Source organism: Puntigrus tetrazona, chromosome 25 (assembly GCF_018831695.1).
Source record: "Puntigrus tetrazona isolate hp1 chromosome 25, ASM1883169v1, whole genome shotgun sequence".
Lineage (NCBI taxonomy): Eukaryota > Metazoa > Chordata > Actinopteri > Cypriniformes > Cyprinidae > Puntigrus > Puntigrus tetrazona.
Window position 1 is genome coordinate 2,886,464 of NC_056723.1, and position 13,856 is coordinate 2,900,319.

At 36.6% G+C, this 13,856-nt stretch overlaps 1 protein-coding gene across 2 annotated transcripts; it reads right to left on the minus strand.

Annotated features, from left to right (window-relative positions):
* Positions 1-252: 252 nt before the first annotated feature.
* On the minus strand, positions 253-12,876 carry pidd1 (p53-induced death domain protein 1). 2 transcript variants are annotated; one of them, XM_043227797.1, is made up of 15 exons: positions 12,365-12,876; positions 11,199-11,612; positions 10,201-10,359; positions 9,969-10,020; positions 9,519-9,720; positions 8,623-8,772; positions 8,375-8,548; positions 7,546-7,693; positions 6,297-6,432; positions 5,859-6,009; positions 5,065-5,188; positions 3,938-4,053; positions 3,744-3,851; positions 2,586-2,764; positions 253-1,016 (listed from the first exon to the last, which is right to left on the minus strand). In XM_043227797.1, exons 1-15 carry the CDS (start codon positions 12,846-12,848, stop codon positions 803-805), a joined length of 2,811 nt encoding a protein of 936 aa, XP_043083732.1. In that variant the 5' UTR covers positions 12,849-12,876; the 3' UTR covers positions 253-802. The 2 variants fall into 2 exon arrangements, with proteins under 2 accessions (XP_043083732.1, XP_043083733.1); XM_043227798.1 differs by lacking the exons at positions 253-1,016; positions 2,586-2,764; positions 3,744-3,851; positions 3,938-4,053 and adding an exon at positions 4,080-4,375.
* Between the last annotated feature and the right edge of the window lie 980 nt (positions 12,877-13,856).

The following is a 13,856-nucleotide window of genomic DNA, read 5'->3' on the forward strand; positions in this document are numbered from 1 at the left end:
TTGAGAACACGTCCTGGATATGTTGCACTACTCATTTATATTTAAACTTTGCATAAAGAGAATATTAAGGCTATATCTTGGGTTTTTAGCGTTGATTTCATTAATAAGCACTATTTACTCATAACCACAGAAATGTGTAATAAAATACACACACTTTCACAATTTAACGTTTCAAAAAGCATTTTTATGTGAATGGGTTTTATTTTCATTACTAAAAATTGCACAATGTGTACATTAAGGAGGCACTTGATACACTGTTTAATGTTTTTATTTCAAACCAAAAGTACGACAGTATTGTTGCTATGTAAGTAAGCTTTATACAATAATTTAATTTGATATATTTACATTTAATGATTAAATGTGTGTGTACGCACGCACAATTTTAATAAAAATAAATAAATAAATAAAAATGGGAAACGTTTGTGTAATGAGAAAGGGCGGATAAAATGTGCTTGTCACAAAATAGCTTAATTTTCCTTCAGGCAAAATGTATATTTATTGCATTTAAGTTAAATGAATCACATTTGTATTTGATTTTATGGTAAAACATGACCTTTTTTTGAGTGGTATCTACCCACATAAATTATTATTTTTTGATCGTTTCTTGTTTAAAATGTGCTTAAAAAGAAATGTAACGAACACATTCGGCTCATCTGGCACAGCGTACAAGTGCAGCATTGTCTCTCACTATAAATACATCTGCAGAGAGAGGCAGACATCTAACGAAGACATCATTCAGAGGGACAGTGACTGTCCCGCGAGACGAGAGTCTGCTGGTGGGAGTTCATACGTCATGATGTTGTCAGCTGGGCTGAGCTGTCTCCAGTCCCACTCTCTTTAGCGATTCTTCATACTTCCTCTTGCCCAGAGTCACTATGTCCTCCACTTCCTCCGCCAAATCCCGCCTGCCACTGTCCTCCAGGGCTTTCGTCAGCCGCTGCACCGCCCCAGGCCCCGCCCCCTGCTGCTCTCTCGCCCAATGAAAGAGCATCGCCAATACCTGGGCCCCAAAGTCCCTGACAAAACAAACACAAGAAGATTATATTTTTATTAGTATCATTACAACTGCTCCTATTACTATTAATACAACGATCTGATCTGTTTGAATTTTGTATAAAAGCGTAAAGTAAATATAACAAGAGATATAACGAAAGAAAATGAAATATATTAATATAATAATATAATTAAAGATAATGTGATAACGCAATCAATAATGATTATATAACAGGAGTAATGAATAAATAAGATAATAGTCTATATGTATTTAGAATAAATAATTAAATACATAATGAAATAAGTAAAATGCAATAAGTAAACTTAAAATTAAACATTTTTGCATTGATTTTCGAACACCTTTAACTTCTAATTTTTTGACATAATCCTGGAAAAAAAACTGCATTGAGGTCATTATCATTAAAAACAAAAAAATAAAGTCATAAAAGTTTACTTAAAATAAAACAAATGTTAACGGAAATGAATAAATCTTGTTTTACTTCAGATTCTCATTTTCAGTAGTTCAAAATAACATTTCTCATTTTGATGTATGAAGATAATAAACGAAGATGAAAAAAAAACTCTAAATCAAAAATATAAATTTAAATAAAAATATTTAACACCAAAAACACACAACACAATTATTAAAGCTTTTAACTGATATGAAAAAGGAAATGGAAAACATGAAAATATAACCTAAAACCAAATATTAATAAAAACTAATGATATCTCAAAAATACTAAAATAATGTGTTTATACACAAAATAATATATATTAAAATATCACACACACACACTCATAATTATTATTATTATTATTATCATCATTATTACTATTACTATTATTCCTTTTAAAAACATAAAGGGAGCAGTAAAATGTCTTAAAAACATTTAATAAGGCATGTGAATAATTAAGGCATACAATTTATAATAAAAAACGATATAAAATCTAGCATTAAATATGCCTTAAAATGAAAAATCAAAACATTTTGGAACTTATTTTTCGTAATTTATTTCAAATTGACTGCTACACTGTTCAATAATAAAACACTGAACTTGAAGACGCAGAGAGCAGGACGTGGAGGGAGCGCATGCATGCGTGTGAGTGTGTGCCGTCTCCTGCGGTGTCCCAGATGGCTGAGCCATCAACACAAAACACTCACATTCCCCTCATAAAACCACTGCTGTCCTCCATCACTCGCTTTCAAGCCGCTTCTCTCTCTCTCTAATGATCACGAGCGATTTTACGCCAGCGCAAACACATCTGTGACGGAAAAAAACTGAGCTTAAGATATTAAAAAGCTCATGAACATTTAGCTCTGGCTTGATAATAATTCCTAAGCTGTCCAGTCACAGAACCTCAATATTCGAACGTCACGAGACGCTATACTAGTGGGAAAATGTATAGTAAGATTTAGGTCTAATCTGTTATTACTGCCCGGTTGAAATCTGAAATAATGGCAACGAATGCCATGGAAATTGCTAAGGGGATCTGGAGATCACGTGCGCTGTAAAACCTGGAGTAAATCAGCGCTGCGATATAAAGACTGAAGGTTTAACGGCGCCCTCTGCTGGCTCTGATCTGATGCCCACCTGTGCTGGTTCCGGATGCGTTCCAGCTGGTCGTAGCCGATGCCCAGGTTGATGCCGACGGTCTGCCACTCTTGGTTGATGCGCAAGGAGATGGACAGCAGGTTGGTCTGTGTCAGATAGCCGCTCTCCGGGTCGCCCAGGTTCAGCTCGCCGGAGACGCTCCCGTCACAGTCTGCGTTCTGTGATGAAACAACATCGTTTATCTGCCAGAGGTTACATTACAAATTATGCAAAATATTTATTTATATTTATCATGAGCCATGTTCAAAACCCTAGTTTGCCTCACTGTCTACGTAGGCAGCATCCGAACCAAAAGGGAACCTAATAAGCGATTTTAATTTAGCAGTCACTTTAATTGCCATTTTCTTTAATTGCACTCGGTTCTTCATAAAGTGTAGGTAAAAAAAAAAAAAAAAAAAAATTCTTGTATGCTATTTTAAAAACATACATTTACATTATAATAATATTAATTATACTGTTATATATAAAAATGCAATTTAATAATATAATATTAAAAAGTGCTGAGACACACACACACACACAGATGTGTATGTTTTAATATATAATCGCATCCAAATAATAAAAAAGATTACGTAATTTAATTTTTATATAGCGATCTGAGAAAATAATATATAACATATTACCCCTCAACATAAAGAGCACTGCTTACGTTCAAAATGACATTATGTTGATTAATTCTGGGTTACTCTACAAAACGGTGGAAGACGTTAACTGACTTGTTGAATAAATGATTTGTTTTAAGTCACATGGACTATTTTACCAATGCCTTACGTTTCTGTGCTTTGAATGCGTTAATATCCTCGCTGTCTTAGGAGGGTCAGAGAGCTCTCAGAATGCATCTAAAATATCTTAAATTATATCCCAAAGATGAACAAAGGTCTTACATGTTTGCATTTAATTTAAATTTAATTTAATGTCGGAACTTGAATTTTTGGGCGAGCTATCCCTGCTATTAAACTTTATGCTTTATGCTTTATGCCACGAGGCTATCTGCACCAAAAAAGTAATTATTAAATATAAATAATTCGTAAATTTATCTTTTAATCTGAAGAGGGATGTCTTATAAAAGACAACATTGCATTGTGCGCTTTGGGACAGAGTCATAATGTTGTACGGTAGATCTTCTAGATGGCTCACAGGAATCCGGAGAGGAAGCGTAGCCATCCACTGGTCGTCATGACCTTTTCTTTTACTCGCCACTTCCTCTGGAAGATCAATGGGCACGTCACCGCGGTAAAATGACACCTAGAGGGACACAGATCCCATTGCATTACTTTTGCCTCGAAGTACCGGGCTGATCCAACAGTTTTGGCCCCCGGGCCCGGTCTCACCTGTCCCCTCACCGCTCCCTGCTGTGGCCGGGTCGGGCACACGTGCACCTCTTTAATGTTCTTCAGGTGAGAGTAAAAGGTGAATGAAAGTCTGCCTTCTTTACAGTCAGGGCGGTCTGGAGAAAAAAAAAACGCATTTCAATTACAATCTGTTGAATAAACTAGAGCTGTTACTGTGATACTGTGAAGGGGTCATATGATGTTGCTAAAGAAACATTATTTTGTGTATTCGGTGCAACGTAATGTGTTTATACTGTTTAAGCGTCAAAAAACATTATTTCCCACATACTGTACATCGCTGTTTCTCCTCTAAGCCCCGCCTCCTGAAAGAGTCAATTTGTACCACGCTCATTGTTCTAAAAAAAGCAAAGTGTGCTCTGATTGGCCAGCTATCAAGTGCACTGCGATTGGCCGGATACGTGATGCTGCATCCGGGCACTATGATACAAAAACAATAAAACACATCACAAACGAGGCATACACTGCTCCGTCGGGTTCAGGAGTCGCTCTAATATTTGTGTTGGACTGTTGTGGAACAGTGTCATAAACACATCTTAACCACAGATTTGTAGTTACGTCCTCTTTTGGAAGCACAAAGAAAGTAGTTTGACTTTCACAATGAAACACAGCGTCTCCAGAGCATGGCGTCCGCAGCAACATTACAAGAATCATAGCTCTGCCCTCTTTCTTTGTGTAAACATTTGGGCGACGTTGGACAATAAATACGTGATGTAGAGATGTAGAGAAGTGGAGAAGAAGAGAAGTACAGCTTGTAACACTCTAAAGAGAAAGGAAAACTTGAAATCGCATCATGTGACCCCTTACATGTTTGATAGTAGGCTGTAGTGTTTTCAAATTCAAATTTAAATTCAAATTTTATTTGTCACATACACATACATACATGGTAGAAAAAATAGAAAACAAAATTTAAATATATATATAAATATAAAATATAAAAATATGTATAAAAAAAGAAGTGTGCAATGTATGCAAAAAATAAAATAAAGTATAGAATATAAAATATAAAGTATAGATATAAAGTGTAAAGTGGCTGTGCGAATGTCCAATGCAAAGTGACTTCTGATTTATGTGTGTGTGTGTGTGTGTGTGTGTGTGTGTGAGCCCACCTGCGTTTACGTCAATGCCTCTCTCAAAACCAGCAAAAAACTGCTCTCCTTCCAGCAGGACGCACAACTCAGACGGCTGAGGGCCTTCATACTGCTCCGACAGAGACTCCAACCTGCTTTCAGCCTAAAGAGAGACGAAAACCACGACTGATTAAGATATAGCGTATCATTTTATAGAAATAAATACGTATCCTGCTTCACTGCGCATGGCCTATAACTACAGCACCAACACCTTCACAGGAGTTTAAAGTGCCCCTGTTATGGACTTTATGAGCTCTCATGCAGTGTGTAACACAGCTCTAAATAACCTGCAAAGCTTAGAATCTGAAACGTTTTAAAACGATTCGTTTTCTAAAATGAATCCCAAGGCGTTTCACGTTTATATGTCAACCTGAAGACGTTAGCATAGGTCTTTTCACATCGGTCTGAACGAAGATGCAAATTCGTTCTTGATCACTAGGTGCTCCTTCTTAAAAACAGCACAGCGCTCACAGACGCAGCTTTTATTATAAGATGGAAATTAAATCGCAGGTTATTGTAAAGCAAAATAGGGGTTTGGAAAAATGATTTGTTGAGTGAATTGCTTGGTTACTGAGCAAGCCAGAGAAAAATAAATGCATTTTATAAGTGTTTTTTGACCTTGTATGCCTTGGTGACTACCCAAAACATGCACATTTCACTACACATACTAGGGGCACTTTAAACACCTTGTAAGCGCAGAGACTTAAGACTGAACTCCTTTGACCTAACACAACGCAAGCGACGAAAGCCCTCACATGAGCCCATACCCTCACCTTATCCGAAGGCAGGCACTGCAGCAGAACCTGCGCTGGGTCATTTTTTCTCTGAAGCGCCAGAAATCGAACCCGGAACTGTTTCAAGCGGTGGTACATCTTCCTGACGACCCCACTAACACACCTGTGTGTGGTGTACCACAACCAGTACCTGTACCACGCATAGGTGCATAGCAAGCGGCATATAATTTCATATTAAAGCGCAATAATGTCTGATTATATTATATCTGTGTCCTCTGGAGTCATTGGGGCAATATTTTAAAGTGAGTAAAAAAAAAAAAAAGTGAAAGAGAAAGCTCATTAGTTACAAAACACGGACAGAAAATATTTAAAAATGTGACAATTAAACAATATTCATGTTTTTTAATTGATGAACAGCGTAATACACAACGGGCTTTATGGGCGTGCTTAAAGATGCGTGTGTTTATAGATGCTCACCATGAGAAGTGTGTGATGAAGAAAAAAGCATAGATATGCGTGACGTTAAGCGACACCTGATCGGTGATGTCTGTCCAGGTGTGGGCCGTGGGGTCGCCGTGCATCAGGTGCAAACGGGACATGTCCACCATGTGTCCTAAACACACACACACACACGCACGCACACATAAACCTAAAACATGCATCCGCAATAAACACTGTTTTGTTTGTTGAGGCAGCAAATATCATAGACACTACATACTAGTCATTCTAGTTTTGAAAACTGTGCACTTAAACAAAAAAGACACTCACTGTATCCCATGACCTTTTATTTTTTAGGGCCTGTTTAGCTATCCAATTGAAAATCTGTTTTGCGGAGACACATTTATGTGGCCAAAAGTAAAAGACAGTTCTGATGTGATCGGCGAAACAGCGTGTCCAGGTGCAATCAGTCTATAAATTATAAACAAACGATATCAGCCGCAGTTTTTACTAATGACTGCTTTAATTGAAAATCTTAAACAAATATACAGTTTCACATGCTATTTTTTTTAATTTATTTAAGGGCAATAAAAAGTATATTGCGCAATATATAGTACACTAGTATTTTGTCAAAATAAAAGCTTAATATGAAGAGAATAACATTGCATTGTGCAATTAAGATGATTAAAATTATGATATTTATTTTAAATATTTATTTTTCTAATTTGAGATAAATGTAATAATAAATATTATTAATATTATGATTATTATTCAGTTTGACTGGGTTCATAAAATTCTAGCGTTACAAATATAATGTGAACAAACAAATTTTTTTTTTATTACGATTTAAAAAAAAAGATTTGAGTTCACTTCGGTCCCGCTACAAAATCTAAATAAAACTCTTACCAAAAGTGATTGGATATTTTTTCTATTTACGTTCACTTCAACATCTATTATTCACTTCACGACTATTATTCAACATCAGAGAACACGCAAATGTGCTGTTAAAATATTGAAAATTAACTTCAAATAAATTACATCCAAGTATTTCAGCTGCATAAAAAAAAACAAAGTTCAATATCTAACTAAAAAAAAAGTTTCACAGGTTTTAAATGCTAAAACAACAGCGTTGAAGATGGAGACGTCATTGTACACATTTAAATAGCATTAACGTCTGTGAACCTAAATCACTCAGGCATGAGCGAGAGACTAATAAGCTTATGATCCGCTCGGTTTAACAATTAAACTGTTTCCTGGAAAGCAGTGAAGAGTGAATGTGATGCAATACCGGTCACTCCAGGTGGAAGAGGAATCTGCACTCTGATTGGCTTGAGAAAGTGCATGCTGGGAGTTTGAGAGAGGCACAGCAGTGGGCTGGCGCTCGCCCGAGGGTCTCCGGTCAGATCCAGCACCTCAGACAGCGCCACCTGCAGGACCTAAGGTAAAAAACAGAATTAGAATAAAAATAGAACAGAATACATACTTACTGTAAACACAGTCGTGATTGTAACAGTATCGGCTAATATTTAGTGTTTATTTAAATGACTTCAAATTATTGGCATCAGTCTAATAAGACGTCCATTTTTAAAAGCAGGGGTAGTTTGTCCACTTCAAAGCAGGGTCATTATAGTTAACTTAAACTATAAAAAATGTATGTGTGCATAATGTGTATGTTAATTATATATAAATAAATACACATTTATATATTAAATATATAATACATAATTTTTATATAATATTAAAATGTATATGAACGTATTTTTTAAATATATACTGTTACGTTTATGTATTATACACAGTATAACATAATAAATATACACAGTACACACAGATATGCTGTTTTATGTAAACAAAAACAGCACTAAAAAACATTAGCTGAAATAAAATTAAATATTTTTTATTATCAAAATATTCTATGGTACATTAAGCAATCATTTTATAACAATAAAGGTTTGTAATGTTTAAAATATTAAACATTTATTTATACATTCTACTGTGCATTTTAACATTTTGTTTAATTTTACTAAATAATTTAGAGCTTCAGGTAGAATGCCGTTTTTATCATTTTTATTAAAAAGTATTATATTAGTATAGATTAATGGCAAGCGGCGTAGTACCTGCATTGTGACTGTACGTGTCTCTGCTGTGCACTCCGGAGGGAAAGTGAGTTTGATCCCGGGGTGAAACTGAGACACCAGCAGAGCCCCGTCTGGAGACACAGAACAACTGTCCAGGAAAGGACGCGAGACGGCCACAAACCACGAGAACTGAGACACACTGCAGCAGGCCAACTGCAAACACACAGATGATAAGACACGTAATCTAATATGCAAGTTCTGGGCAGAGAGGGATCTGATTCGCTCACCCGAGCTGGGAGTCCCCTCGGCCTGCAGCTGTGTTTCTCACTTCCCCTCCTCGTCAGGGTAGGTAGCGTCGTCCAAGACCGACCGTCAAACCTGCGAACCGCTACATCACCTTTCCGTGCTTTGCGATATGGAATACACACCTCTACTGGCTAAAAGAGTGACACAGGCAAAAATATGATTATTATTATTATTATTATTTTGAAACAAAGTCTAAATCAATTTTAATTAATCATTATTTTTCTAATTAATAGTTATTAACTATTGTTTTATTAATAATAATAATTGTATTATTTAATCATAATAATAAAAGCACTTTATATTTGTATTTATAATGGTTCATATAAATAAAACAGTAGTGTATTTTATTACATTTACCTATCAATTATATATTATAAAAATTAAGCTTTATTTTACTGTAAGATTTTTTTTTGACTCTATATATATATATATATATATATATATATATATATATATATATATATATATAGTCTGAAATATTATACTATATTGGCTATTTTTGGCTAGTATTTTCGGACGATTTTCCGATAATTTTTGGTGGCCGGAATTTCGATGCATTCTTAATATTTATATAGTTAGTATCATATTTTAAAAAAAAGGATATGATGGTAGACACATTTATACCAAACATTTTTGTACAGGTCTTTTGGTTCAGTATGCACGTGTACCAAAACAATCTGTGAAGAGTTTTTTTCAGGAATTTCAGACAATAATGCCGATTTGGCCCTCTTTGACGTGGCAAGACAGATCGCTGTATAAACGCCCCAGTTCAGATCATCCCTTATGCTTTACTATTAGTTTTAACATGAAATAAACATGAATGAAATATTGTTGGCCAATCTGTGTTTCGGTCAGCTTGGAAAACAAAAATGATAACCTTCTCAAATGTGGCTCCATGTGGGCGGAGCTCCAGCCGTCGACTCAAGAGGATGTCGTGCTCCTCTAGCCACACCCACTTTCTGTCGGGTCTCCTGTCCGCCCACTGGAGTCGTGTGACTGTGTTTACACATCTCCGTGGAAACAAGAGCTCCGCCCCTCCAGGAAGAAACACGTGACAGCCAGCAGGTGATACCTGAAAACTATTGGACAGAGTTCGAAACGAGCATTATAGAATGCATGCTGCACACTATTTTAAGCAGTATGTAACATTTTTAAGCAATAAATACTTTTATTCAGCAAGTACACATTAAATTGACAGTAAAGACATTTTTTTTAAATCCTGAAACTGTTTCTTGAATGGCAAATCAGCAAACTAGAATGATTTCTGAAGGATCACGCGACTGAACAGACCTACCCAAACCTTTAAATGATAATAAGCTCAGTTCACCTGCGCTGATGAGATCCGAGATGCAGCTCTGGGATCTCCGATTCTTCCAGGACTACAAAACACAAACACGGTCAACGGGTTTGTTCAGGTGTCATCATCTACCAATGCAAAATGATACAATACAAGTGTAATAGTCATATGCTAATCTGTCTAGTCTGTCATAATAGTCATGTGCCTGTCAAATGTGTTTTTAGAAACGGAGAACAGTGTAACTCAAGCCAGCGTCAGTGACCTGGGGTCACGTGGGCGATCAGGGGGGGTGTCGGCGGTCGATCCAGCGGGTTGTTCCTCAAGTCCAGTTTGTCGAGCAGCGGGAGGGAGCGCAAACATTCAGGAACACTCCTCAGATCATTACTTTGGATTACTAGCTGCCTCAGAGAGCGGAGAGACCCTGAGAGAGAGAACGAGCTATCAGTTCAACGTCCACAGATACTAGATTTTCAGCAGACGGTCAGGGAGTCATCAGCACACGTTGGTATTTATGCTACAAAAAGTGGCTGAGCGTTTATATTTACAGTTTGAGGATAAAACTGCCTGCAGAAATGAACTAAATCTGCCAAAAAACTCCATTTGCAGACAATTTTTGTTTCAACTTCAAATCTTAAATGTCTTTTTTGTACGCAAACATTTTTTTATTACGTTTTAATGTTTACACTTTATTGTTTGCACATAAATATAAACATAATTCTGATATATCATCATTAAAAGTGTTTAATTAATTAATTTACTTTTTTTTATTTATTCCTCTTGCCATGAAAACACCATTATTTGCTATTAAATACTGTTAAAATAATTAATAAATATATTATTTGTACTTTTTATTTATTTTATTTATAATATGTTATTTATACTTATTTACCTATTTTTTTTTTTTTATTTTTTTACAATTCTTGCCACGGAAATAGATCTTAACAATCAATAAAACAAATGGTTAGTCTCTATTATTTATCATTTGTTGAATATTAAACAAATAAAGTCTATCATATGTTCTAACCTGTATTTGTAACCATTTTTTTGGTAAAGAAGAAATTGGAAAAACAGCTTCTAAATAATCATAAAGTAAGTTGTTGTTGTTTTTCCATAAAAATGCAGAATGTTGTCTTTGAGGGTTAAGGTTAGGAGACAGAAAACACAGTTTTACTGGATTAAAAAAATAGTACCGTATATAAATAGAAAGTCCCCATAAAACATGAAATGTTTCTGCGCGTGTGTGTTTGTTTTTTTCCTCACCCAGGGTCTCCGGCAGCGATCGGAGCCTGTTATTTGACAGCTCTAGTTTCTGTAAGTTCTGTAGTTGGCCGAGTTCATCTGGAAGTCTCTCCAGCTGGTTGAAGGACACGTCCAGCTCCTCCAGCCTGCAGAGGAGGCCCACGCCTCGGGGCAGAGCCGCCAGCCTGTTCCCCAGCACACTCACCCGCCGCAGGGACCCCAGCGCTCCCAGACCCTCCGGCAGACCCGGCAGATGATTATGACACAGCACAAGATCTGATAGATGGGGGAGAGACAGAAGACACGGAGGAAGAGAGGAGAGACGGTTGAAGGAGAGGTCAAGGTGAACGAGGAGAGACAGAGAGGAGACGGAGTCGGGGAGAGAGGAGAGCAGGCCGGGGAGAGGGTCACCCTGAGGGTCATGGAAACGGTGTCCTTGAGACAGAAACAAAACAGAGAGACAACTCATTAAAAAGGCTAGATAGACAAACTAAAATTATTATTATTCATCATTACATTATTATCACATTAATCAATATTACCAGATTAATATTATCAGATAGCAAGAGTGAGAGAGAAAGAGACAGAGAAGGATAGATAGATAGACAGACAGATAGATAGATAGATAGATAGACAGACAGATAGATAGATAGATAGATAGATAGATAGATAGATAGATAGATAGATAGATAGATAGATAGATAGATAGATAGATAGATAGACAGACAGATAGATAGATAGATAGATAGATAGATAGATAGATAGATAGATAGATAGATAGATAGATAGATAGACGAATAGATGATAGATAGATAGATAGATAGATAGATAGATAGATAGATAGACAGATAGATAGATAGATAGATAGATAGATAGATAGATAGATAGATAGATAGATAGATAGATAGACAGACAGACAGATAGATAGATAGATAGATAGATAGATAGATAGATAGATAGATAGATAGACGAATAGATGATAGATAGATAGATAGATAGATAGAGAGATAGAGAGATAGACACATAGATGATAGATAGATAGATAGATAGATAGATAGATAGATAGATAGATAGATAGATAGATAGACAAATAGATAATAGATAGATAGAGAGATAGATAGATAGATAGATAGATAGACAGACAGACAGACAGACAGACAGATAGATAGATAGGTGTGTGTTTGTACCTCTGATAGTCAGAGAGCGCAGCTGTGTGAGTCGGGGCAGGACACTCAGTGCTCTCTCTAGCGCCCCCTCGTCCTCTGATCCCAGTCTGAGGTACTGCAGGCCTCTCATCCTCTCCTGAACATACTCCCAGAACACAGGCAGAAGCTCTCCTCCGCCCCGATACACGTCCAGAACCAGCCGCCCCTCTGACAGCACGCCATCCAGCCCCACCGACGGAGGAAGAGGAGGAGAGAGACAGGGCAGGGAGGAGGAAGAGGACGACAAGATGGACGGGGCCCAGGTGTCCGTGCGGTCAGAGGATGGTGGACTTTCCTCCAACTGTAAGTTCCTAAAACAAGTTGCTACAATCGGACCCAAATCTGTCCCCATCATAGCTCCTCTTTCAGCTGAAAAATCCCCAATATGTTCTCCTCCTTCTCTTTCTCTATCAGATGTGGCCAGCCACACTTCCTCCTCTGCCCGTTTGTTCTCCGCTCTCTCCATCTATTCCTTTTTTTATTTTCTTCAGCTCCTCCTTCAAGGAACATATAGCGAGAAAAATGAAGGCGAGATGAATCCGACACCTCCGTCTTCATCTTTCCATCACTGCTGTGGGGTCACATCTCTAGACTGGGCGGCCATGTTCAGACAAGCCCCTGCACCGGAGAGACGACACATCGGTGGCAGAGAAAGAAAGGCGTTAATTGAAAAAGCTCACGATCAATAAATACCTTACAATGAACTGAAGATCACCGCTACTGAAAAATAATTGTAAAAAAAATGTTTTGTCAATGCATAAAAAACGATTAATTAATATTAAACACAATTACATATCTAAGTAAATATAAATAACAACAAATATAGAAATAATTAAATATATTTATAGAAATATATGAGACTAAAAATACATATTATAAATAAAATAACTCAAATTTCTGCTATTTAAATGTAATATAGGCGTGTTTATGTATTATTAAATGCATAATTAATGACAGCATATTATTGCATATTTCATTTCAGTGTATACATACTAAATATATACTACATCCTGTATAGTTATAGATAGATATTGTCCAGTTTTAATTGATTACTTAATGACAGTGGTGGGTAACACCAACTTATTGTATTTAGTAACAATAACTGCATTATCTGCGCTATTTTAGCCGCCACTACAGTTACCATGGTAAACCACTGTAAAGGCGCCATACCCATTCATTCTGTTGTGGCGGAAACTAAATCACAGCTGCATTTAAGCGTGTAACAAAGTTTACAAGCGCTGCGGAAGACCTCGCTGAACCCTCATACAGAACTATAAGTTATATATCACGGTAACAAGTCGCAGCCTTACTGAAAGATCGCTTAACTCGACGATGAACAACACTTACACTGCCGGAGTTTAGGCGCGTAATTCTTGATGGGCGTGACGTTTCTGTATATCCGGTTTCTAAAACTGTCATTTGGTGAATAAAAAAAGTCTTGTTTATTTGAATATACTTAAATACACTAAGTTTA